This window comes from Symphodus melops (assembly GCF_947650265.1).
Source record: "Symphodus melops genome assembly, chromosome: 9".
Classification (NCBI taxonomy): domain Eukaryota; kingdom Metazoa; phylum Chordata; class Actinopteri; order Labriformes; family Labridae; genus Symphodus; species Symphodus melops.
The window spans coordinates 27,337,393-27,364,744 of record NC_136699.1 but is presented as its reverse complement, the minus strand read 5'-3'; the positions used below and the strand labels follow the sequence as shown (position 1 = coordinate 27,364,744).

Here is a 27,352-nt window from a genome sequence, read left to right as displayed (position 1 = left end):
CTTGAAATGTACTGGTCTACAGATGACATTTTGGTCACCCCCTACTTCAACAAGGTCATGTCCCGCAACCGGTTTGAAATCATATGGAGATTTCTACACTCCAATGATTATGAATCAAGGCCAGCAAATAGCACTGACAGGTTGTACAAAGTCCGCCCTGTCTTATATTACCTTATATCTAAATTCAGTCAAATGTATCAACCTAACACCAACATTTGCATTGATGAGGGTGTGCTTCTGTGGCGTGGATGGCGAGCGTTCAGGGTGTACGATCCCCAAAAACCTGTCAAATATGGGTTCAAATCCTACATCCTTTGCGATTCTGACACAGAGTACTGTTACAACATGAAACCCTATTGCAGAGAAGGCACTTCCCTGGGAGACACGGTTGTCTCTCTTGATCAGGCTTTTGTTCAACTAATGTTTTATTATTGAAAATAATAATGATATTTAAGTGTTTGTAAAAACAAAGTATTTCTGAGTGTATAAGAGAAGAAAAATGTATAATATAGTTTGTAAATGTTGTAGTGCTACACTATTCAAAGAAAATTAATAATTTTATGTAATAATTTTTATTTATTTTAGTTATTTATTTTAAAATATAACTGTAGTTGGCAAATGAAAGTAAAAAGAATCCAAATGTAAACTCAAAATCACTTTTTTTTCTTGAAAATAAATAAGTGTGTTTTACAAAAGTGCTGTTTTCTCAGCTTTTTGTCCGGAATGTGTTTTTTTTGTGAAAATGGCCAATATTCAAGTGCTGATAAAAAAAGATTGAATGAAGTTTGAATAAAATAGTTTTTTGTATATGAAAGCAGAGGCTCTGATCTTTCTTTTGATGTATTCAATATTTACATATTCAAAGAACAAAATATTCTGCGAGTCTTGAAAGATTGGTGAAAATGGTGAAAAAGGCTGGCGCTGGCTGGCAAACATTCTAGAATTCTCTGGCGGGGAAAGAGTTAAAAAGTGTCCCGCATGCTTCATTATTTAGCAGACGAAGGGAGATTACCAAACAAACGGCGAATGCGTTTGGATTGTCAGGGCAGGTTGAATCCAAAAATGTTGTGCAGGTGTGTAAAGCTGTAACGGTGCACTTGGGACCCAGATACATACGACTGCCAACAACTGAAACTTCAGTGCATTCACTTTTGGAGAAATGTGAACAGATGCATGGCCTCCCCCAGTGTCTTGGTGCTGTGGGTGGCACATGTGGGAATAAAGCAACCATTGGCCAGTTCCAGCGACATGAACCAAAAGGGGACTACTTCATTAAATATCCAGGCCACTTGTGACTATCATGTGTATTTATTTAAAGGGTCTAATGGAGTCAACAGAGTCATGACCTGACATCATTGTTTTATTGGGGTGACAAATGGTTTTTTCTCTCCAGGTTTATTTCCAAGAGTGTCTTTCTTTTAGTGTGCCCCCCCTGATGCTGACCAGCAGGACATGTGGGGGATTTGCACCAAACATGAACAAATAGGGGGGTTGCCTTTGTGTTTCTTGGATAAAGATTTAGTTTTGATGATCCATTATGTGATCATGAACCCGTACGTGCACCCAGAGCATTTTCAACCAGTTATGTGGCCACTTCCAGATCTACCTGTCATGTATGTGAAAATGCTTGATCCGTGACCCGATGAAATCGGGTTATCTGTGGATGAAATTGCTGAACATCGATACATGGAGTGGATTTGGATATACCCAAGAGTCCACTATAGGCGCACAAATGTTCAAGTTGTCGACCCTGAACAAACGATGGATATTTAGTGAACTCTGAGCCCTAAGTAGGACTCATGAAGGTCTCTTAGTGAAACTGATTTTGGTGTTCTATGGTGTTTTCCCTTGAGGCCTGCCATAGGTAAGAGTTTCACAAGGTGTGTGTTAGGAAATCGAAAAGGAGTAGAATTTGAGTCAATCATAAAAAGAAACTTATTTATGCACCAATCAGAATACTCGTCAATAAGGTTTGTTTCCTTAGTGGGTGTATTTGAATTCACAGATAATATAAATGTAGTTTTTTGGTGTTTTCAACCCATTCACTTTTTTTTTTTTAAGCCAGTTTTCCTGTATTTGGAAAAAGACTGATCATGAATACCTCTGCAAGTTTGGATGTCCTCGCTGACGACCATGCTGCAGGTATGTCTACCGGTGACGAGCCCTTTGAGACATGTACTGATGCCCCACGTAGGCCTAGAAGGCGTAGAGCACGTGGCCTTACTTCATCAGAGTCGGCATCAATTGACACAGTTGGACTGAATGGGTATGCATACTCTGTTGAATATAGGGATGGTTGGGAGCCATATCAGTGTAGACTTATCAGGCGGTTATCCAAACTGAGCATCTGTCTGTGAAAGATTGGAAAGTTTTTCATTCTGTGCCCGGACCTTGAGCAGTGTGGATTCCCTGACACAGAGTATGTCTCACAGTGAATGAGAGTGTGACGGGGCCTGAGCTTTACAGAGTTGAGGCTGATCGCTACACAATATAATCAGACGGGTTTATTTTCCTGAATGTTTGTGGTGATCGAGGCGAAGCAATGGAGATTACATCCTTATCCTTTAACACTTCAAAAATGTGACTCTTGGTTTAAATGTTTTTTGTTTTTTTCATTCAGTGGTCAGAAGTCACACTTGCTTTAGTGTAGACTTATAGCAAAACCATCAGATGGAGCCCACATTCTTTATTGTTTAATTTATTCTAATATCAAAGAACAGGTTGTCTTAAATGAAAGCAGACAAGGAGACTATAAATGAACATCACAGCTGCAAGACCTTTATTTTTTGTTGTAGCTGAAATTAAGTTTTACAAAGAAATGAAAAGTAGAACAATGATAAATAAATAAGAGTGAGAAGTTGTCTGTAACATGATTTAATATTCTTTAGTTTTTGCAACAGTCCCTTTAAATATAAAATGAAATAAACAGGTGAACAGAAGGAAGTAAAGAAGAGGAGGCTTTTATTTGATCCTTTAAAACAATAAACGGGTGAAGTTGTTCACATCTGTATGATCAGATTAAATGTCCATCTGAGTTGGAGCAGAGTTTTGGTTTGTTCAAACACGAACACACTGAACTTATTTTAGTACAGGTCACTCCTTCTTTAGTACAGGTCACTCCTTCTTTAGTACAGGTCACTCCTTCTTTAGTACAGGTCACTCCTTCTTTAGTACAGGTCACTCCTTCTTTAGTACAGGTCACTCCTTCTTTAGTACAGGTCACTCCTTTAGTACAGGTCAGTCCTTCTTTAGTACAGGTCACTCCTTCTTTAGTACAGGTCACTCCTTCTTTAGTACAGGTCACTCCTTCTTTAGTACAGGTCACTCCTCCTTTAGCACAGGTCACTCCTTCTTTAGCACAGGTCACTCCTTCTTTAGCACAGGTCACTCCTTCTTTAGTACAGGTCACTCCTTCTTTAGTACAGGTCACTCCTTCTTTAGTACAGGTCACTCCTTTAGTACAGGTCACTCCTTCTTTAGCACAGGTCACTCCTTCTTTAGTACAGGTCACTCCTTCTTTAGTACAGGTCGCTCCTTCTTTAGTACAGGTCACTCCTTTAGCACAGGTCACTCCTTCTTTAGTACAGGTCACTCCTTCTTTAGTACAGGTCACTCCTTTAGTACAGGTCACTCCTTCTTTAGCACAGGTCACTCCTTCTTTAGTACAGGTCACTCCTTCTTTAGTACAGGTCACTCCTTCCGTGACGACCGGACACAATAGGCGTAACACGTGATCAAGTGGGCCTCGGTGCAGACTCGCTGGCGGAGGGTTTTATGACCCACTTCCACTCCCTGCTAAGTGGTTTGAGACGGACTTAATATGGCGGACCCTCCACGTGGACGCACATACGGAGGGAGAGTGGGTAGGGCTAGCGTGTAGTGGACGGTTTGAAAAAGACCCACAGTCTGAGGAAGCCGGCCCTCCAGGACTGGAGTTTGACACCCCTGTTTTAGATGGATGCAAATGAAGAGAGCAACACCTTTCAAGCTTTCAAGGCTTCCTTCCTGGGGGTGGGGGGTCAGTGGTGGGGGAGCATCTTCTCAAAGATCACCTTTGAAGCCTGTCAGATGTCAAGGACATGAAAGTGGATCAAAAAGCTTTTGATTTGACATGTCAGTTATGAGACTTGTTCTAATGTTATTCTGTTTTCCCACGGTGGCCAGTAGTATGGTTTCTCCCTGTAGTGTTGTCAAATACTTGTATTTAAATCAAAGATCATCCTGATTCGTGTTTCTGCTGTGGTCATGTGATCTGACAGGTGGTAAATGTGTCAGTGCCCATGTGGATGGTTAGGCTGGGACAGATGTCATGCTCTGTGATCAGAGTGTGAGGCAGCAACATGCAGGAGAGTCACTGTCAGTGAAACGACCAAAAGGACACCGAGACATTTACCATCAACTCATCAACACTTATTGAAGAAAAGGCCAAATTAGAGTTTAAATCCCTCCATTTAATTCAACACTTTACTCACATTTCTTTAAAGTGTAAACAAACTTTGTTCTGTCAGATTTAAAGTGTAAACAAACTGTTCAGTCAGATTTTAAAGTGTAAACAAACTTTGTTCAGTCAGATTTTAAAGTGTAAACAAACTTTGTTCAGTCAGATTTGAAATTGAAAAATGATATATACAATACAAAAACCTTAACTTTATGTACATTATTTACAACATGTCAGTAGTGTTAGTGTGTAATAAATGAAGTTTCACCATACGGTGGCTGATGTGACTCACTGATGGGCTGCCTGATCGGTGAGTTGTGACAGAAACAAGTTTCACTCGGATAGATACTTTTTTGATCCCGAGGGAAATTCAAGGCATCCAGTAGCAGTATACAGACAGGCAGGACACAAGACATTAGTTACAATACACACCCGCTGTCCCCCCTGCCCTCTGTATACAATAATCCCCCAAACAAGATTTAGCAGCCCCTATGTGACTAAGAGTAAAGGTTAAACCTGTGCAGTTAGCATTAGCATTAGACTTATATAGCATAATGTACATAACCTGTGAAGGAGAGAAAAACATGTGTTGGTTAAAAGAGACCTGTAAACAGTTAAAGAGCCTTAGAAACAAAGTGCTGACCTTCTAGAAACTAGTTCCATGTGCATGTACAGAGGTGTTTGAGGTAGTGCCAGAGGTGTGAGTACAGTCATTAAACAGTCAATGCAGGGATGCAGACTGGGCCATTAAAGTGCTCAGCAACATAAAGGAGCAGTGATTAGCATTAAGTGTTCAAAACAATAAGGTGAAACCAGGAGTGATTTGGGTGATTATCATTAAGTACCCAACTATTGAGGAGCAGATTAGCATTAAGTGTTGAAGACAATAAAGTGAAACTTGACCTAATTAGGGTGATCATGTCAACCATTACAGATGTCGCTAAACACAACAGTAGGATGAAACCAGACATGATTAGGGTGATTATCTTTAAAGTGACCTGTGCTCAGTAAGGTGACTATCAATATGCATTAAAGTGTCCAACTGGGGGCTGACTCTGAGGTCAGCAGTGCAGATGAGGAGTGAGAAAAAAAGTGAAAAAAGAGTCCAGGGTTCACCGTGTGCTTCTTTCCTGCCGTGACAGTGAAGTGTTATACAGTCTTATGGCCTATAGGGGGACAAAAGAATTCTTGAGTCTGTCCGTGGAGCACGACTGTGACAGCAGTCTGTCAATGAACATGCTCCTCTGCCCGGTGAAGGTGCTGTGCAGAGGGTGGTGTGTGTTGTCCATGATGGAGAGCATTTTGTCCAGAGTCCTCCTCTCTACCACTGTCACCAGTGAGTCCAGCTCTGTACCCATCACAGAGCCAGTCCTCCTCACCAGTGAGTCCAGCTATGTACCCACCACAGAGCTGCAGCTACAAGAAAGGTTGAAGTTATTTACATTGGGTTATATACAATATTTACAAAGCGCCCCCCCACTCACTTCCTCTTAGTGAGAGAGTGAGGAGCAGACGGCTGGCTGGCGGGCTGGGGCTGAAGAAAAACAGATGTAGAAATTGTGTCAGAATCACAAACTTGAAGCAATGACATAAGATTGATATGATAAGCACAGAGAATAGTCACTGACCATGGGAGTTTGCTGGCTCCTGTGCTCTTCCAACCAGGCCTCCACAGAGCGTCCCCCGGTCTTAGAGCAGAAGAGCTTTCCCCTGTAGCGAGTGTGTCCATGCTCCTTGTTCATGCGCAGGCCGCAGTGCTTGCAGTTGAAGTGGGTGAAGCGTTTGTGCGTCTTGTAGAGAGCACCCACTTCCTCTGCCTGGCGCTGCTGCTCCTCCCTGACCTTCCTCTGCCAGGCGGTGGTACGGGGCACGGGAGGACGAGGTCGGAGCATCCGTGGAGGTGGAGGCCTGGGGAGTCCCGGATGATGAGGCTTCGTCAGCGGACGCAGTGGCGGGTGTGAGGAGGCCGTGCAGCTGAGATGCCATGGCCCCACGGCGCGTGGCGGCCTGACCAGACGCATCTTCAGGCAGATCGAAGAGGAGGGGCCGGTCAGGCCGCACAGGCTGAGGCAGCAGAGCACGAGCAGGCTCCAGCTGCTCCTCTGTCGTCTGCTGGGCGCTGGGCCCTGGCACCGCCGCAGACAGCTGCTCTGTTGTGAAGGCCTTGCTCCTCTCGTTGTGCCTGAAAAGGTAAAAAACATTCACATAAAAAGCTTGTCATCAGCATCTTCTGTCCACAACCAACCTGTACATCCCAGCACGACAGACGGAAACACACAAGTCTCACCACTGCATGACTGTCCGCTTGTTGACCTCGTACAGCTGGAGGGGGGCGGCTGCCAGGAGGGCCTGATGACCATGGACGTTGTCTCGGATCATGCTGTAGTCCCTCAAGACAGCTTGCCAGCGGTTCACCCGGGTACCAGTGATGGTGCGTCCCTCGTAGTGGATGCGGCACAGCTCCAAAAAGATGGCCTCCACTATCCTGCTCACCTTCGGAGACAGGGCCGCACCAAAGCCCTGGCCCAGGAAGGAGCTGCAGAGAGAGAGAGAGACAGAGAGAGAGAGAGAGAGAGAGAGAGAGAGAGAGAGAGAGAGAGACTGAGTAACTCAAAAAAACAATCCAGACACTGGAATATCAGACAGAAAGCCGAGTCCAAACACAGACACGTACCGAACGCTGCTGTCCAGGCCCACGATGGCCTTGTGCTTCTTGTGTCCCGCTTCAAACCTCCCAGATACCAAGCGGTCCTGGTGGTCAACATGCCCCACAGGGCGACCACCTCCGCCACCTGCTGCTGTGTCACCCAGGCCTGGAGACGCAGCTCCACCAGGGCATGGGCCAGACGGACGGCGTGCTGGTTCCCGCCGTGGCCATCGGGCTGATGACATCCTGCGGCAGACAAAGAGGAGTGTTAGAAAGAATGGTAACAGAGACGGGCTTTTGCTCGAGGAGTTCACAACACGTTGAGTCAAGTTACCTGCTCCAACAGCTCCAGCTAGTTAGAGTGCCACTCACTCACTCACTCACACCTACATACACACGGTCCTGTGCGCCCTCGCCTGTGTACTGCCCAGACTCAGTGTAATCTTCAACCTGGGAGAGCCTGAATCGCCTGGGAGTCGTAGCAGGCCAGGGGACCCCCCCTGCCACCCTGAACTGCCTCTCGGGCCCTGTTCTCGTTCCACCTCACCAGGCCCTCTAGCAGGTACACCTGGAAGTGGAGGGCACTGGCAGACGTGCCTGAGACAGGGGAGAGAAAGAGACACTGTCAGCTAATGCGCACACACACAGACGCACACTCTCAGAGAAACACAGACACACTCACCAGGGATGAAGTGGCACAGGTGGAGGTGAAACGACGGGCAAGATGACCCCTCCCCCCTCTGGTCAACTGCCCCATCTTCGTGTAGAGCTCCACCCCTACAGGGTCCTGGATGCAGCGGAGATGGCGGCGCTGGATCTTCCAGATCTCCTGCATCCTCTCCCGGTCGATCAGAGGGATGCCCATAGTGTCAGTCAGCTCCCAGAAGTGATCAAGCAGCTCCCGGATCAGCTGCTCGATCTCGTCCGGCGCTCTGGTCCGGCGACGGCAGTGAGGTGCCATCTTGTCGGCAGTCAGCTTCACCGCAGTGTCCCTCCCCTCCTCGCTCTGCCTGGCCCCCTGCAGGCTGTCTACATCTGCCCGGTCCCACTCGAAGATGGCAAAGCTCAGCCTGGCCATGAAGAGCCCGTACAGGTGGTGGCTGTCGGTGGTGACACCTCTGGCGTCGCATGAGGTGCCACACGTCCAGATGCACGACCAGCTGGTCCCACTCTGCCAACATGGCCAAGACCTGGAGGAGACACGGAGCGTTTGTCAGTTCACAAACGACACAACAAAGGTAGACATCTTTTTCAGACCCCTCCCCCCGCTCAGAGCTCGCGGTGCACCTTGAACTGCTCAAAGGCGGCGCAGCAGTCCCGGTCGACGTAGATGACGCGAGCAGGGCGCTGTCCTGCCTCCCTGTAGCGCCGCATGAGACCGCCCGCCATGGGCAACAGACCCTCGCCCTCAGAGTCGGTGAGCGCGGACATCAGCACCTGCCCGTGCTCGTTGCCCACGTTGGTAGCCCAGGTGGTGGTCCCGGCGGCGGTCCCGGCGGCCTGCCCCGCCAGCTTCTTGGTGATCTGCGGGGAGAAACACAGACACACACAAACTGTCACTCTACGCTGTGCGTGTGCACGTTTTCCCTTCATCATGTCTTTCATCACAACATCACGCTTGCCTTCTTGGTGGAGTCCATCTTTAAGATGTCCCCAAACACCGATGTGATCCTGGCCTTCGTCTCCTCTAGCTGTGGGAGAGCCTTCCTGACGTAGACGGAGACAGCAGCTAGTTTCGGGTGGGGATTGGGTGCATGGGCGGGACGGTCACATCCCACCCTGGCGCTGCACCCGGGACTCTCAGCTTGCTGATGACCGACAGGTACAGCATGCTCCGTGTGATCCACTGCTCGCTGTGCTGCTCGATCAGAGTGGCGCAGAGACAAAACGCACTGTTGCCAGCAGTGCGCCGCTTCATCTGACCGATGACCATGCTGTCGCAGGACAGCCTGAGACAGAAGGGGGAGAAACACAGACATGTTAAACACTGAGAGAAACACAGACATGTTAAACACTGAGAGAAACACTGACATGTTAAACACAGACATGTTAAACACTGACATGTTAAACACAGACATGTTAAACACTGACATGTTAAACACAGACATGTTAAACACTGACATGTTAAACACTGACATGTTAAACACTGACATGTTAAACACTGACATGTTAAACACTGAGAGAAACACAGACATGTTAAACACTGACATGTTAAACACTGACATGTTAAACACTGACATGTTAAACACTGACATGTTAAACACTGACATGTTAAACACTGACATGTTAAACACTGACATGTTAAACACTGAGAGAAACACAGACATGTTAAACACAGACATGTTAAACACAGACATGTTAAACACAGAGAGAAACACAGACATGTTAAACACTGACATGTTAAACACAGACATGTTAAACACAGACATGTTAAACACTGACATGTTAAACACAGAGAGAAACACTGACATGTTAAACACTGAGAGAAACACAGACATGTTAAACACAGACATGTTAAACACAGACATGTTAAACACTGACATGTTAAACACTGAGAGAAACACAGACATGTTAAACACAGACATGTTAAACACAGACATGTTAAACACAGACATGTTAAACACAGACATGTGAAACACAGACATGTTAAACACAGAGAGAAACACAGACATGTTAAACACTGACATGTTAAACACAGACATGTTAAACACAGAGAAACACAGACATGTTAAACACTGACATGTTAAACACAGACATGTTAAACACTGACATGTTAAACACTGACATGTTAAACACTGACATGTTAAACACAGAGAGAAACACAGACATGTTAAACACTGACATGTTAAACACAGACATGTTAAACACAGAGAGAAACACAGACATGTTAAACACTGACATGTTAAACACTGACATGTTAAACACTGACATGTTAAACACTGACATGTTAAACACAGACATGTTAAACACAGACATGTTAAACACTGACGTGTTAAACACTGAGAGAAACACTGAGAGAAACACTGAGAGAAACACCGACATGTTAAACACTGACATGTTAAACACTGACATGTTAAACACAGACATGTTAAACACTGACATGTTAAACACAGAGAGAAACACTGACATGTTAAACACAGACATGTTAAACACAGACATGTTAAACACTCAGGATGTATCTGCTTACTTGTAGGTCAGGATGGCTGGAAATTGTCTCTGGTGAGCTACGTCCAGCTGGGCCACGAGGTCCTTCGCCCACGCTGCGTACTTCTTTTGACATGCACAGCATTCCAGGTACTCCGTGCCCATGAAGTACCAGCTGTTCATGTCCAGCACCCTCCTCACCGTCTTGTACAGCCCGGCGCCGGTCAACCTGCACTTACAGTTGGGGTACACAAGCCTGTATGCCCACATCCTGTAGGGGGCCCACAGGAAGAACTGGCTGAGGAAGAAGGCGTTGGGCGAGGGCGTCTGGGTGTAGAGGGGCCTGGCCTCTGGGGGGCTCCACCACAGACGCAGCTGGCTGGTGAGCACTGTCGCCCCTCTGCTGTCCTTGGTGAACAGCGCCCTGCCCAGCCAATCGTGGTCCTGCTGAGGGAGGAGCTTCCTCCAGGATGCTGCCAGCAGCTGCAGGATAGATCAGAATTCTGTCAGTGTAAAGATCCCGATGTAGGCGGCTCACAAGAACAACTTCATCAGATCTCCTAACCTTTGCTCCGAAACTCAGGGCCTGCAGCAGCAGCAGCATCTCCTGCTGCTGCTGGTCCTCCTCCTCCTCCTCCTGCCACAAACACAGACTCTGTGGTTCTCACTCTGTTCTAACTCACATGTTCACATAAACTTGTTGCACGGATGAAATACTCACACTCATCGACCTCCTCCCAAACTTCCAGGAGGAGCTGATCAGGGATTTCCCCGGAGGCTGTGAGAAAGGAAAAAGAAATGAATGCATGCTGTGGTCTTATAAATTTAACCTGCAGCTGGTGCGCCTCCAGTCTTGAGCTGTGCTTACTCGATGTAACCGGCTGCTGCACCACGTGCGGATCCTGAGGAGGTGCGGCCGCGACCTCCTGGTCTCTCCCCCGCACGTACGACTGCAGCCGGTGCATCCGGGAGCCGTCCTTGACCCTCTGAGTCCTCAGCCACTGCCGGTAGCTACACACAGAAAATAAAACAGGGCACACGTTAGTTCATGTTACCAGCGTTCATCGTCTGATATGATCAACACACAAACACTCCGGTGACAGCAATACTCACGTCGTCGTCTCCCTGGAGTGATCCTCAAAGAGGGCCTGGAAGGTCCAGTTGGCGTACGCCCCTCACCGACAGCACGCCCTCACGCATCCTGCGCTCCTGGATGAGGGCCGCCATCTCAGGAAACAGCAGGGCGTATGATGTAAGAGAGTCCTTGTTGAGGGCGAGGGGCGTCTGTGATGTGTCGCCGCCTTCGCGCTCTGCCTGGTGGGAGGCCAGAATGCTGCAGGCGTAACCCACGTCGTGGCTCAAGAGCCACTTAAGTGTTTTCCCCAGTATTTGCCAAACTGGAGCTCACTGGCACAGAGCAACAGTTCACAGCTTCCTCATGTTCACATGACACACTCTTGTCCTCCGCCTACGATCAGGAGTTTGAATGACAATTCGTTTCACCTATTTTCTTCTCTATTACATAAGGACCAGCGAAGGCCGCAGAGAGAGAAGAACTGGTATTAGGCAACAGAATCAAAACTTGATCACCTGGATGAAACGAGCGGACGACAGCTTTCTGATCATATCGTTTCTTCATTTTCTTTTGAGAAGAGGTCAAGGCCTCTTTGGCTAGAGAACAAGCCAGCTGGAGACGATCTCTTAGCTTGCTGACATACTTAGGAATATTCCTAATGCTGGTCTGTGGTGTAATTAATTGCTCTTTAAGGACCTTTAAAAGGCCTCTCATCTCATGACCAAGCACTAACTCGGCTGGACTAAAACCGAGAGACTCCTGATCTGCCTCACGGGCTGCAAATAGTACAAAGGGAAAAAATCATCCCAATCTTTCTGAGAAGAATTACAATGTCTGTGCAACATAGACTTCAGTGTTTGATGGAAACGCTCAAGCGCCCCCTGGCTTTCAGGATGGTAAGGGGTTGAAGTCACATGCTCAATCCCTAGTGTCTTAAGTACCTGAGCAAAGACCCTGGACTTAAAATTGGTACCATGGTCAGTTTGAACCACTTTCGGCAGACCAAATACAGAAAAGAACTTTACCATAGCTTTTGAGATTACCAGGGCTGTGAATGGGCAGAATGGCCTCAGGGTACCTAGTGGAAGCACACATGATGGTTAATAGAAACTGATTCACAGATTTTGTCTTAGGCAGTTGTCCTACACAATCTCCAATCACTTTCTTGAAAGGTTCACCCATTACTGGAATGGGGCAAAGAGGAGCAGGAGGAATCACCTGGTTTGGCTTACCAGCAACTTGACAGACATGACAGGTACGACAAATACGAACATCAGCTTTTAATCCAGGCCAGAAAAAATGCTTCAAGACCCTGTCATAAGTCTTTGTGATCCCCATGTGTCCTGACATTGGTTGATTATGTGCTAAAAATAAAACTTGAGTACGATAAGCTGTAGGGACAACAACCTGACAGATTGCACCCCAGTCTTCACCCTCAGAAACGGCCTTTTTCCAGAACCGCATGAACAGACCATTTTCAAGGTAATAAGCCAATTTTCTCTTTCTAGCCTCATCCTTGCTTAGAACAGAAGAATGGCATTTTGAAAGCATGACATCACCTTGCTGTGCAACAATGAATTCTTCTCTGGTAGCCAGCTGTTTTACAGCCTCTAGACTAGATGAAGATTGTACCACATCAGATGCCAGGACTTCTGGTGGACTCTTTAATTCTGGCACCACAGCAGGATTCTGCTCTTCAACTAGAATAGTCACCAAGGTCAACACCATATTTCTGAGCTTGGGCCCGTGTAACTACACAAGCTGGAAAGATCTCTGGGGACCACAGTTCTGTGTTTTCAGATAAGGAGATCAAATCAGAGTCATCACACACCTCAGGTACTGGGCCAACCTTACCCCCTGCGAGATCATTACTGAGAATGAAGTCAACACCTTTAATTGGCACGGAAGGAAGAACAGCAACTTTAAAAACCCACTTATTATTGATGACTGAATATGAATGTTGTGCAAAGGGGCACTAACAAAACTCAACACCCTGGACTACTGCACTGGCTTTGCATGAAGAAGTGGAAGATAAAGGTAGGATGCCTTCTCTGATAATGGACTGAGAACCCCCTGTGTCTCTCAGTATTGTCACAGTTTGTTGATGTTGCAGATCTCCAGTGAGTGAGACACAACCTTCTCAAATGAAAGGTTTGAAACACGGATCAATCACATTGTCGATGTGTGACTTGTCATTACAAGGTCTTTGGCTGGGTTGAATTTGTAACAGACTGATTTTTTCGTTTCAAAGAAAAACATTCAGCTTTGACATGCCCCCTTTTGTGACAATAGGAACACTCACGACTCCCACGAGGTGCTGAATATGGACTCAAAACCTTTTCACTGTGAGACTGATTGATACCATCCCTTACACCATGATTGAAATCAGGCCTTAAAGGTGGTGTAGGTCTCTGGACGAAAAGAGGAGAACACATTTTTGTGGGTTAGTACAAATTCATCAGCCTTCACAGCTGCCTGAGACAATGAAGTCACCTTTTGTTCATTTAGAAACATCACCATCTTTTCGTGTAAATTAGCCTTGAAATCCTCGACTAGCATTAGCTGACGAAGAGCCTCAAAATTGTCATTGACTTTATTAGCCGCACACCACTTATCAAAAAGAACTCCTTTTTTACGTGCAAACTCACTAAACGTTTGACCACTAGTTTTTCGATGGTTCCTGAATTTCTGCCGATATGCTTCTGGCACCAGCTCATAAGCACTCATTATCGATTCTTTAAGAATAGACTGGTGTAGTTTTGAGTCCTAAAACCAGGAAGTGAGTTAGCATTTTAGCGCCGTGGGTTCCTAACTCTAAAAGTCAATGGGGATTTTGAATGGGTTTGTGTTTAGATGCCTGAAATAAGGTCTGTGGTTCACACAAGCTGAAGAGATGTTGATGTTTTGTTAGATGAGATAAACTACGTTAGCTAAGACCCCACTTGTGAGTTTTAAAGTTTTTACGCAAACTAAAAACGGCGGTTGCTAACGAGTAGCTAACTGAAACTACAGTGGTTGTCACAGACATTAAACGTCATCACGCCGGGAACTCTCTCCCTAATCCTCCTTACAGCCTCTAGTCATGTTTTTCAGTGTTCTTGTAAATATTAGGTTAATAAACAACTTATTAAGCTAACGTTTAGCTATCTTGTCAAATCCACTGATTAGATCAATTAGATCGATTAGATACTTCTCTCGGCTGCATTAACTCTTCAAACTTCATATAAATGATGTTCATCTTGTAGTGTATTTTACATGCAACACAATGTAAGATAAACAGTTATGTGAATTGTAAGTGTGCTGCTAAAGTGTGAACTTATGTTAAAGCAATGAGTGGTCTCAAGAAGAGCTTGGTTTAACACCAAAGAGAATGTAGCGGTTTATTAGGGGTCGTTTCCTTCAGACTGATTAGGATAACATTTGGGTCTAAACAGGAGTAAACAGGTGTTGATCCTGAGGAAGAGATAATAAAAGTCAACCCTGCATGGAATTGTAAATCTTAAGGCCATAAGTTCAGAGGAAGTTTAAGGAGGTTCACAGTTGTTGTCTTAAGTCCAAATAAGGACATGGATGGTTTTCTGTTTTCTTTGACCAATGCTGTATAAATACTAGAGTCTTTCTTTGTTCATGAGGGTTCACATGGCTGGTGACTCTCCCAGGTATCATGGCTAACCTGGACTGATGCTGTTTCTTGTCTTTGTAAAGAAATAAAATCAATTTCTTACATTACAAGCAAGGCAGTGTCAGCGGATATTTCTTCATCATCTACACATCATCGTCAAAGGAGGAGAACTTGAGAAACTACATTTTTCAAAAATGTAGTTTAAATAAAAATGTAGTTTAAATGTAGTTTACTCATGTTACTCATAGCTCACACCTGTTTACTCATGTTTTAGTAAAAGAAACACAAGTTTCTTCAAGACACCCTGTAGTTTCCACCTCCCCCTCCTTCATCTGGTCTTCGTCCTCTCCCTCCTCCTTCCCCCCTTCCTCCACCTCCCCCTCCTTCATCTGGTCTTCGTCCTCTCCCTCCTCCTTCCCCTCTTCCTCCACCTCCCCCTCCTTCATCTGGTCTTCGTCCTCTCCCTCCTCCTTCCCCTCTTCCTTCTCCTGGCCCTCTTTACTCTCTTTCCCTACAGTTTTTGCTTCAACCCCCCCCCCCCCCCTTTAACTACAATTTGGATGGGGAATGGGATGCTTTTCATTTGTGAAAAAAGGGGACTCCACATTTCTTCAGAGATCTGGGGCATTTGGCCACTCTCAAGGAGCAGATGAAGCCAACCTGGCTTCCCTGGGACCTCATCGGCCCCCAGGCAGTTCACCTCCTGGCTGGTGCTGGCCTCCTGGTGGCAAGAAATAAACACAAGATAAAGCTGCCTTTTTCAAGACAACCATTTTAGACACTATGTGTCTGTTGCATATTGCTCCTTTCATTTTAATTGGACACAAACCTAAAAAAAACCCCACAGAAAACCTTTTTAGTCATTTATTTTTTGAATTTGCACTTTTGAAAAAGTTCCCTCAACTCTGATGATTATACATGTCACTGTGACAGATTTAAGTCCTGCAGACCTTGTCTGTTTTCTAACTATAGCAAACAAGCAGGTGAAATGAGACGTTAGCAAAAATCAGAGGAGTGGAGTGTCTGTTAGCTCCATTTCCTCCTCCTAACATTATAAACTAGATAAGAGACTTAATAAAAACCTACCACTACGGTCGTGTAGTGGGTTGACTGGCATTTCAACCCAAACCCACTCTCTCTCGACTTGAGATGGGTCACCTCAAGGGCTGCCTCCCTCCCTCCACAGATTGATAGCAACCCTGTGATTGTCCTTAAATAAATAGAACAACAGGATTGTGTTTTATGGGGCTTTGATCCAGTATGCATACATTTTAAATAATGAGAGAAACATTTGTGGATGTAAATCATTCCACAATGACAGGATAAATGAGTTACCTAAACAGGCCAAACATTCATATTACAAAATAATAAAATGTTTTATCAAAAGTGCTGCTAAGTATCTGTCTACTGCATTCTCCTCCATAATTTCCCTTTTCCTTGAAGACATCTTTGCACATGTTCTCTCCATAAAGGATGACTCTGACTTCCATCAGGACATTACAGGTGCTTTGATTCTCTCTATTTCACTCCAATGCTGAAGCTGTCCTGCTGCTAACAATAAACAATAAGAGGCTGAGAGTGACAGAGAGACACGGGGTCAATGAGAGACAGATTGAAAGCCCTTTTAGTACTACACACTATTTATTACTCTAACTTACTTGTTCAAGGACAATCTCCCTCATGGGGACCCTGTCCCTACCAACAGGGATCGGTTTGACCCTGTCCCTACCAACAGGGATCGGTTTGACCCTGTCCCTACCAACAGGGATCGGTTTGACCCTGTCCCTACCAACAGGGATCGGTTTGACCCCGTCTCGACCAACAGGGATTGGTTTGACCCTGTCCCTACCAACAGGGATCGGTTTGACCCTGTCCCTACCAACAGGGATCGGTTTGACCCTGTCCCTACCAACAGGGATCGGTTTGACCCTGTCCCTACCAACAGGGATCGGTTTGACCCTGTCCCTACCAACAGGGATCGGTTTGACCCTGTCCCTACCAACAGGGACTGGTCTGAGGGTGGACACCTGAATGGAAGAAATGTTTTGTTGGTATTAAACAATTACCACGCGAATATCAACAAAATCCTGTCTGTCTGTCTGTCTGTCTGTCTGTCTGTGCAAGTGTGTGTGTCTGTTTCTGTGTGTTTGTTAAACTGACCTCCACCACCGTCCCCTTCAGGGAGAAGAGCCCCTGCAGCCCCCTGATTTCAGCCCACAACTTTTCAGGACTCAGTGGGTTCAGCAACAGCCGACCCTGCTCCCTTAATGTGTCCTGCACGACAACAACTTTTAAACAGCCTCGTCTCAGTCGTTATATTTATCCCATATGGAGGGACTTTTCCTAGGAGGGAATACCCCCGCAACACATAGCCCACTCCCAGTGAATATTTCAAGTGGCAGGCCTCATAAAGGGTTACTTTTTTCACTGCATCTCCATCACTGATGATGGCAACCCTGTGTTTTTTATCAGGGAGGGGACAACAACCCCTCCCTCGAAGACCCATGATAGTGTTTTATTTTCTTGTGCGTCACACAAAAAAACAATGTGCAGGGTGGGGGTTTGTAATCTGGAGCCTGTCGTCGTTCACACACAGCACTGATCTTCATCTACATGAGAATAGAGAAAAAAGACATTTAAAAAAAAGAGAAAACTTTCACTTTCAACATACATACTGTAATAACAACAATAATAATAAAAGTTGTAATCATTTATAATGCCATTTAAAGGATTTATTTAGTTAAAACCTTCATTTGTCCCCAGGGGGCAATGTAAAGGCACACAGAGCAGTAAATGAAGAAAGTGCAGCTACACTCAAATTAGACAGAAAAAATAAAGTGTCAACAAAAAGTAAAATGTGAAAAATAAATTAGCTTTGTACATTACACAAATACAATTCAGAAAAGTTATCAATTAAATTAATCATAATTAATAATGTTTTATTTGAATGTTCATCTATACTGTTACTATTTTAACATAATATAATACTATTATTTAACCCATCACATTTGTTTTTTAACACATCCACCATCTTGTAAATTCTTCATGACTAATTCAAAGCAGCCTTGGAACACAGTCTGTATGTGATTGGCCCAAGCTGCTGTTACTATGTGACATCATTGATCGCCAGGACCCTGTGCAGATAGTGTGAAATGAACTCCACATGGACCTAACCTTGGTATAGCGCCGTCTAGTCCTTATGCCTAGCCCACATGTAGCTAGTAGGTAGCTTTTGAAAATTGTAGCATACACTTCTGAAGTGTCTGACTCTTTTTTTGACTTCACTCAAATGTTGGTTCGATCGAGATTTTATAACAGTTCAATATAGTCTTCCTAATAGCTCAATATATTAACTATTTATATTATTGCCAAATTTTATATAACAGAGAGGATTGTATTATGAACGAGTAAATGTGGAAAAGCAGATGGAAGGCTGTCAGATGGACAGTTAGCAGGACGAAGGTGCTCAACTATTTCAGTGAGTGAAGAGAGAGAGGCAGGCTCAAACTGCTGAAAGACAGCTGAGCTTGCTGTGGGAACTGAGGGGTCCTGAGCAGACTGAGCGGGCAATGACCTAAGAGCAGCAATCTTATCACAGAAGAACCTCACAAAGTCCTCACACAGTGAAGAAGTCTGCTCAATACTGACAGCACCAGATGGATTGACAAGAGAATCAAATCCATTAAAAAGAACCTGTGGTTTTTGGACATTTGCAGAAATGAGTGTGGATAAGTGTTTAGTTTTTGTGGCTTTCACGGCTCGCTGATAAACAAGAAGACAGTCACGCAGAAGTTCCCAGGAAATCTGGAGTTTGTCCTTTTTCAACTTACATCAGCTCCGACTTATTGAATAAGACACTCACACACTGAGCTTTAATCCTTCAAGTGTCCCTCTGTTCCCCACAGATATTACAGGAGTATTAATGATGTTAACGCTCCCCCAGCCTGACAGACAGAGAGAGACAACAGGAGCACACATACATACGGGCAGTGCAGACGTGTGGATCCACCATAGACAGAGAGGTGAGGAGGGAAACCTTCTGTGTTTCTTCTTCTGGATGTTGAACCTTCTTCTCCTCTGCTGATGGACATCTCATGTCTGCACTGTCCACATGTTAGCTTGTTGTGTGAGCTGCTCTGTTAGTGTCTCTGTGTGTGGGGCGTGTAACGGCTCGTCTGATTGGATATACTTCATTAGGACCGGCTGCTCACCGGTCAGGACCGAGCAGGCTGAAAACTGTCCGCTTCTGGTCACATGCCCATCTATCTCTAAAGTCTATTTGGTTAAGAAAAGGAGTTCAGCAGATTCTGATGCAGAGTGACCACAGTCAGATCAAGTCCAGGTTGAGTTCACTGAAGACCTTTAACCCTCAATAAGAATCCTGCAGTCACAATACAAAATCAATAAAATCTCAATGACAGCTGAACATGTTTGAGAAACAAACCCTTCAATTGTGTGAATATTTGTTCTGGTATCATTTCTCTCTTTTGCTTCCTTTTTGCTGCTTCACTGTGTTAAAAAGGCCAGCTCCACTTGGACTGTTCTAAACCTCCCTCCAACAGTGGTAGGTTCAGACTCTGTAGTGTCTGGCAGTGTTTGAAGGAAAGAAAAAGAAAAAACATCTGGTTTAGTTACAGTGTGAACAGTACAGAGTCAGCAAACCTCTAATCCCAGTCAAGTCTCCAGTCCCAAGAACTCAAGTCCCAGTCAGTGAAGATAAATCCAAGTCCAGTCCCCATGACCTGTTAATATCAGTTCATATCAACCCTCAGGTTTCTGGCTGAGGGCTTCACGTATACTGGACTAGTTCTCCTAGGTGTGCAGTAATTCACTGTCTTTGTGATGGGGGACTGATGACTAGTACTTCAGATTTTGTGTGGTGAGTTGTAAAAAGTTGTGTGACATCCATGAGTTTCTTTCTGAAAGGCCCCTTTAGACACACATCTGTGTAGCTTTACAGTGAACCATTCATTTCAAAGCACTATGTGGTGTGTGAGTGGAGGGTCCATGGAGTCACTGTCTCTGTAACTGTGACACTCATTGATGTTCCTCCACTCATTTGCACCATTGAGTTAGGATTGGCCAGCTTAGAATGCACTGTGTCTACCTCCTGGAAAGAGCATTTAAGACAGCAACTTCCACTTGAAAGCATGTACTTTTGGTGACAGCTTTATCCCATTCAGGTCCAGGAAAAGTTCCTGAAGCAGCTCAAAGGTGTAGCACAGAGCCGAGGGCTATGCAAGGTTGAGGGCATCAATCAGTCCCATAAGCAACGTGCAAGCTTTGGCTGTGCTGCTGCATCCTGTCAATACCTCCTTCCCTTCAAGAAGAATGGAAACATCTACTGGTTCTTCTCCATCAGGACCATGGACCACCAGGATCTGGACTATGTGTTGAGTGGCATCACTGTGACTGTCCTCCTGCAGAACATTCAAAACTATACGTGGCCTTCTATAGACTATTACAAGAAGTGTTGTAAGAAGTATCTTAAAGTCATGCCTGAGTCAAAGTCTTTACATTTGGTGGTAAAATACGACTTTGATGCAGAACAACATGTGATTCAAATCACCTGGACATGTGGTACTCAAGTAAAGCTCTTCAGCTATTTGATATGATACTGTGCTAAGAACAATGTGATAACAGACTGATGTGTAAAACAAGGACACAGACATGTGAAGCATACATGTATTTACATGTATGTGTTTAGTAGGACAAGCTCAAATGGGTTGCATGAATACTGAGTTTATTTTTCTGGTTAAAGTCAAAGTTTCTTCACTCAAAGATTATTTCATGAAACAATGAAACCTTTCTGTGTTTCTTGTTTCTTGCTCTACCAAAAACATAGTGAAGTGTGACTTCAAAGCCAGGTATAAGTGAGTTTAGAAATGAAGAGGTAAGCAGGTTTAGCAGGCAGTCTTCTTTCTCACCAAGGTGTGGTATGAGTCCGTCACGTCTCAGCTCAGTGCCTGGGTTCTGTGAAAAGAGTAATAGTGTCAGTTCCAAACAATCCTTGTACACAAGAAACCATCATGTCAGAAGATATGAATACCTGTGCAGTGAGCAGTGGTTTGTTTTCAAAGAGCAGAGAAGGAGAAGGATGTTACACAGAGTGAGAATTTGTGTTGTGGAGGACAGGGACAGAATGTGTGTGAAACAGGAAGCCTTTAAATCCAACAGAGCGGACTCAGTTGATCCAGATGGGGCCTCAGCCTGGTCTCCACACCACCTCCCCTGCTCTCATCAGGGCAGTAAGCTGGGCTGTATAGTGGTCCAGTTTGGACATGAAGCTTTGCTCCAGATAAATCCTAGTTATTCTCTGAAACTCCTCCTTGATCTGAAATGACAAGGATTCAGAAGTATGACAGTAGTTCATGGTAAATCAGTGACTCATGAATTCTACAGGCGTTTTGAATGCAGGTCAGGGTGAAAAGCAGCAAGCAGCCACTTCTTCAAATCATCAACTTGGAGACAGAGAAACATTTGGCCTCTGGTTTGAACTTTGAGAGAGAAGTCTGTTTAAAGGTTCTTTATGTTCATGCATTGATACAGGAATCCTACACAACATATGTCCATAAATACATTCTTGTTACAGCCTTAAAGGAACAGAGAACATTACAAAGGCTATACAAATTCATCTAGCACAGATTCACAACACAGAGCAGGCCATCTCTCTTTGAGCTCATCGCTGCTGGACTTCAACCCACAACCTCATGCCTTCAACAGGAACAGGTTTTTTCTTGACTTCCTGATCTTGACTTCCTTAAGAAGCTGCTGTCTCACCATCTCAACACTGTCCCTACTTTCTCCTCTTGGGTGTGGAGGAAGGTGGTTGACCTCCGCCCTCTTTGCTCTCTTGACATTTTTTGCAGGATTTTTCTCAGCAGGGGATTTCCTTGGTGATCTCAAGCTCAGGACCAGGTACTTCACGCCTTCTCATTTTGGAACAGTAATTAGCCATCTTGTATTTCAGGCGCTGCTGCCACCCGTACATGCCTGAAAATGAGCTGCCAGCTTCTCTAAGGCATGGTGGCTTTTTTACCAGAGCTTCTACAACTGCCAATATTTGAGGAGCAGTAGGATAGACAGTGAAGTGGAATATTTGGTCAGCAAGTTTCTCAAGTATGCCAGAGTTCATGCTTGGATTCTGAAGGAGGGAGCCATCATTTTCATAAGCCACATGTCCTGCTTGAAGGAGGATGTCAACATGAAATGAAAAGGTGGGTATCACAACATGAGTTGGCCATGGTTCAGATGGATGCTCTGGTGGCTGTGCTAGAATGATGGTGTCAGATGAGCTAACCGAGGAACTGTCATCCAGGAAAGACAGAGTCATGGAGTCGGGAGTGGAGGATGCAGCAGGTTCATTGATGGGGCTCAATGTGAGAAGAACAGAAGGTTCACTTTGAACCACTTTGACTGTGTCTTTGTCCTGAATAATATCAGTTGATGTTAGAGTGAAGAATTGGTGATCAAAGTCTTTGTCCAGGTCCATAACAGTAAAACTCTGTGATAGATTAAAGCCAAAAGTTCTTCTACTGTAAAAGGAATCCCAGCTGGTAGGGTTCACTTATGAGTTTGAGTGTCTTCGATTATAACTCCAAGAGACACTTTTAGAAAATCATGCTCCTGCTTCTAATGCCATCTTGCTGCTGTAATAATAGATCTCAGTCTTGTTGATTGTATAATATGTCATGTGTATCTACCTCTGATGGTTTAGTGAGGGTGCTGTGGGTTTATGGGCGGGATATGTCAGCGAGAGCCTTTATGTGTGTACATTGTATGTAACTGTGTCTGTATTCAATTGTACTTATTGTGTTTTTGTACTCTTGAAAACGAGATGGATCATCTCAAGGGGATATCCAACAAATAAACAGAATGTGTATGATTATAAGTCGTAGCTGGGCAGGGCCTGACATCCTCAGAGCCTTGGTCAAGCAGAACTGAAAAAACAAAGATAAAGAACAAGGATACAATTCAATGAGACGACAGGGAAAGAGACTGTGACATGTAACAGCAAGCATTTTAAAAAACAGTTCAAATGTGGAATAATTCAACAAATAAGTCAAGAGGAGACGGTTCATAACAATAAGGCACAAACTGGTTTGAAGGGATACTTGACCTACTTTGATAAACAGATATGGTGTTTAAGAGAAACCATTCCTCCAGCGTATAGGCAGCCAGTGGGAACTTATCAGTGAGCTGTGACTGCTCAATGACTTTAACTTTGCTTGTTGTATCTAAGCTGAAACATCTAAAATGCTCCTAGTACACCTTTATTTTTACATTCATTCAACATGTTTAGTTTGATCACTTTTTATTCATGTTTCCATCAGCTTCTCTTTCTTCAATGGTCAAATCCATAATAAGACTTCCTCCTTCCACACACTCATTTTCAACACATGAATACATTGTGTACATGTAATCTGAGCTGACACAATCTAGTTCTCACTGAAACTTCACATGTATCTGTGGACATGAGTTTAATTCTTATATTTGACTACAGCACCACGTTGATGGAATCAGTGTAATGAGTCCAGTTTGTGTCTTTCTGTAAAGACAGTCTGAATGTTCTTCTCTTGATTGACAGCTGAGGTTTCAACATGAAGACGATCTCTGCTGCTTCTGATCACACAAACACTTTGATTTCTTGTCCTGAATCTTCCAATCAAAGAGTCAAACTTCCTTCAGGGAGAAATGGAGGGTGTGCCCTGTGATCACCTGTTGGTATGTTGATGAACCAGCTCTGCTGTTTCCTGCTCTCAGTAGTTTGGACTCTGACTCTGTCCCGGTCTGACGCAGATCTGTTCTCTGTTGAAGGTAAGAGACACTTTGACCTGTTTTTAAGACTCTCTGTTTCAGTGTCTAAAGAGCTGTAAGCTAACAGTTAGCCACCAGGTTCATTAGCTGCTCTGACTACAGTAGAAGTACAGGAGACACAATGATCCTCAGTTAGCATCCAGGCTATGCTAACAGTACAGTGATACACAGCAGAGGGAGGGTGTGGAGTCAGGACTAAAAATAATCACTCCATCAGATCAACTGGTTCCACTACTTCTCTGAAACTGGACGGTTGCCAAGCAACACAAAGACTGGTCTGTCTGCAGCCAGAGCAGAGATCAGCACAGAGCAGAGAGCTTCTTCTGCACATTAAAGTTTATTAAAGTTTCCCCTCTAACAGGGTCAAAGTTGCTTCTAGAGCAGGAGGGGAAAATGTCATAAAGTGTGGAGGTCAAACCTCCGACTGGATTTGATTGGCTGCTTTCAGTGACATTGATGCGATGCGACTCTGCTGCTTGATCAGAAGAGTTGAAAATGTTTGTTGCACACTTGTACACAAAAAACCAAGCGTGCATGGGATTTTTATGATTCTTTGACTTTGGTCTGAAACCCAGAGACACAAACACATCAACTCAGCGTGACTCTGGGACATCTGGGTGGACTGAGCTACGCATGGCATCAAAGACCCCTGTGCTGCCCTGAGCTGCCCCAAAAGTGCCTGTGTGATACTTCTTTGATCCATCCTCAGATATTCCAACTAAAATATGACACTGTCTTTGTACAGAAATAACTACCAGTCTGACTGAACAAGATGATAAATCACATGTTTAAAATCATATGTGAGGGGGGGCTAGTGTCCAAGAACATGGCTGAAATAATACAGGCCTCACATGTTTTAAATGTGATGAGCATTACAAACTGCTGTAAAAATGTGTCTGACAGCATGAAAGAAGAGCGCCTGAACCCGCGCTGTTCCAAAGGAAAACCAGGATTTATCTGGAGCCGCTTTTCTACAGAAACGTCTCCGTGTGATCGGGTACTAAGAGAGCTTTCTTACTGTCATTGAAAACTTTGAGCCCCTGCTGTGATTCAGAGTTTGTCTGGAGGGCCCCCTGCTGGCCTGGCTGACACAAGACTTACAGGAGAATATAAATGTTGGAATTCAACCAAATCAAAATATGAACTAATAATGACAGAAATCATAGAAGAGTCATGAATGTCCAAATGATCAATGTTCAGGGAACCGTCAGCCAGTGTTGTGCAGTCATGTGATTCATTAACTAAAGGTGTCCTCACATGTGACATATTATATCTATTATAGATTATTATCATCCAATAATGGCTCACTGACACAGAGCATCGTGATGATGATGATGAAGATGATGATGATGATGAAGGTGATGATGATGATGATGAAGGTGTGTCCACCACAGGTGAAGCTGTTTGGATGTGACTCCAGCAGCTGAACTGGGTCAGTGTTGCCATAGTGACAGAAGTCAGCTCTTCCAGCAGGGGGCGCTCTGCTATGGATCAGTGTGAGGACACAGAGGAGGGAGTCCCTCCCTCTAAAACCTCTCTGTGTGAGGAACAGGAAGCTCTGAGGTGAGATCACCATCTCTAACTGTCCATGACTCTTCTCCATGTCACAGCATCCCTCCACCTTCATCACTCCATCATCATCGTCATCATCATCATCAGTGTCTCAGCTGCTGCTCACAGTAACTAATAATGTTGTGTGTTTGTATCAGGATGCAGGACCAGAGAGCAGACTGTCCTGGACCCAGCTGTGTGTCCCTGAAGAGTGATGACTCTAAAGGTCTTGGTCTTGACTTTAAAGATGGACGTGGTGCTGATGGAAGGTGAGCTCTGAAAAGTCAAGTTTATTTCCTGACTTTATTTGAAGACTCATGTGGTGGTCCAGCACTTTGTAGTCTGTCATCAGCTACTATCAGCACAGATCAGACTTTATTACCTGGATCAAGTCAAAGTCCAGTTCAAGTGGTTTCTGTTCTGTTGCTGAGTTTTCTCTGATGATCTAAACTTCTGTTGATCTGCATGAGCTTCACAGTAAGCACACTTTGTCCAGGATGTGAACCACGCTTTGAATCACTGGGATTCGAGGATTATGGTCCCAGAGGTGGATGTTGGAGGTCCTGAATTTGTCCACAGACCAGATCCTGAACCTGATGAGGTTCTGCTGGTCACTAAGCTACCTGGTCCAGACCTCCTGCTGATCCAGCTGACACCAGCCTGAAATCAGGGAACAATAACCAAATATCACAAAATCAGTGTCAAAGCACTGAATTGAAATACATACCATCATGATGAATATTTCATAAATATCTGTATTTAAATCAATGAAAGGCTTGGTACACCAGCACTCACATCCAGCTGTATTAAAATGCACATACAGCAGTAATCACAAGCAACTGCTTTCTGAAAAGATAACAGAGTTTATTTAACAAAGTCACATCAATCCAAATCAATGAAACTCAATCAAAAACAACTATTCCAAGCTCATCTAAAGACAGTCAAACATTATAAAGCAAGCACGTTGAGAATGAGCTGGAAGGATGGAGTTATGTAGCTTTAAGGTTGTAGTCATTTATGTACAGTCATCTCTAATGAGAAGATAGAGAATCTGGGCTCCCCCTTTCTTCACATGTACAGTCATGGACCAAAATATTGGCACCCCTGGAATCATTCCAGAAATGACACCATTTCTCCCAGACATTGAGACAAATTACAAATGTTTTTGGTATAAATGTATTTATTTCCTTAATGTGCATTGGAAAAACACAAAAAGCAGAAGAAAAAAGCCAAAATTTACACAATTTTAAACAAAACTAAAAAAAGGGCCGGACAGAATAGTTGGCACCCTGAACTGAATATTTGGTTGCACACCCTTTGGAAGAAATAACTGAAACCAATCACTTGCTATAACCATCAACAAGCTTCTTACACCTCTCAGGTAGAATTTTGGACCACTCTTCTTTTACAAATTGCTCCAGGTCTCTCAGATTTGAAGGGTGTCTTGTTGCAACAGCCATGTTGAGGTCTCTCCATATGTGTTAATGGGATTTAGATCCAGAGACAGCAAAAACAATCCTAAAACATGATTGAACCTGCACCATGTTTGACTGTTGGCACTGTGTTCTTGTCCTTGTAGGCCTCATTCTGTTTTCTGTAAACAGTAGATGTGCTTTTCCAAAAAGCTCTTCCTTAGTCTAGTCTGTCCACAAAACCTTCTCCCAGAAGGATTGAGGCTTACTCAGGTCCATGTTTGCAAACTCCAGTCTGGCTTCTTTCTGTCTCTTAGTCAGCAGTGAGGTTCTCCTCGGCCTGCTGCCATAGCGCTTCTTCTCATTCAGATGACGACGTCTGGTCCGAGCTGACACTTCTGCACCCTGAGTCTGCAGGACACCTTGAATTTGTGTAGAAGTTGACTGAGGATGTTTATCCACCATTCGTCCGGGGAGATTAGCCACAGTGCCATGGATGATAAACTTCTTGATTATATTACAGTAGACAAAGGAACCTCAGGATCTCTGGAGATGGTCTTGTAACCTTGAGATTGTTGAGATTTTTCCATAATTGTTCGTCTTAAGTCCTCAGACAGCTCTGGCTCTTCTTTCTCTTCCCCATGCT

The 27,352-nt window shown here is 44.5% G+C and overlaps 3 protein-coding genes and 1 long non-coding RNA gene across 4 annotated transcripts in view; all 4 read right to left on the bottom strand.

Moving 5' to 3' along the window:
* Window positions 1-5,928: 5,928 nt before the first annotated feature.
* On the bottom strand, window positions 5,929-7,330 carry LOC306829462 (uncharacterized protein; the record flags this gene model as incomplete). The annotated part of the gene is made up of 4 exons (XM_079352505.1): window positions 5,929-5,972; window positions 6,280-6,620; window positions 6,726-6,974; window positions 7,113-7,330. The coding sequence occupies 4 exons, from the start codon at window positions 7,328-7,330 to the stop codon at window positions 5,929-5,931; spliced, it is 852 nt and encodes a 283-aa protein (XP_079208631.1).
* A 210-nt stretch (window positions 7,331-7,540) lies between these two features.
* LOC306828964 (uncharacterized protein) lies at window positions 7,541-8,188 on the bottom strand. The gene is made up of 2 exons (XM_079351725.1): window positions 7,768-8,188; window positions 7,541-7,682 (listed from the first exon to the last, which is right to left on the bottom strand). Exons 1-2 carry the CDS (start codon window positions 8,161-8,163, stop codon window positions 7,641-7,643), a joined length of 438 nt encoding a protein of 145 aa, XP_079207851.1. The 5' UTR covers window positions 8,164-8,188; the 3' UTR covers window positions 7,541-7,640.
* A 2,105-nt stretch (window positions 8,189-10,293) lies between these two features.
* LOC306829461 (uncharacterized protein) lies at window positions 10,294-12,399 on the bottom strand (the record flags this gene model as incomplete). Its single annotated transcript, XM_079352504.1, has 5 exons — window positions 10,294-10,712; window positions 10,951-11,007; window positions 11,098-11,240; window positions 11,343-11,403; window positions 12,330-12,399. 5 exons carry the CDS (start codon window positions 12,397-12,399, stop codon window positions 10,465-10,467), a joined length of 579 nt encoding a protein of 192 aa, XP_079208630.1. The 3' UTR covers window positions 10,294-10,464.
* Window positions 12,400-15,152: 2,753 nt separating this feature from the next.
* LOC306828966 overlaps window positions 15,153-27,352 on the bottom strand; it is an 83,883-nt gene continuing 71,683 nt past the window's right edge. The window contains exon 3 of the long non-coding RNA XR_013779812.1: window positions 15,153-15,414. This is a non-coding gene — a long non-coding RNA (uncharacterized lncRNA). The remainder of the gene's footprint in view (window positions 15,415-27,352) is intronic.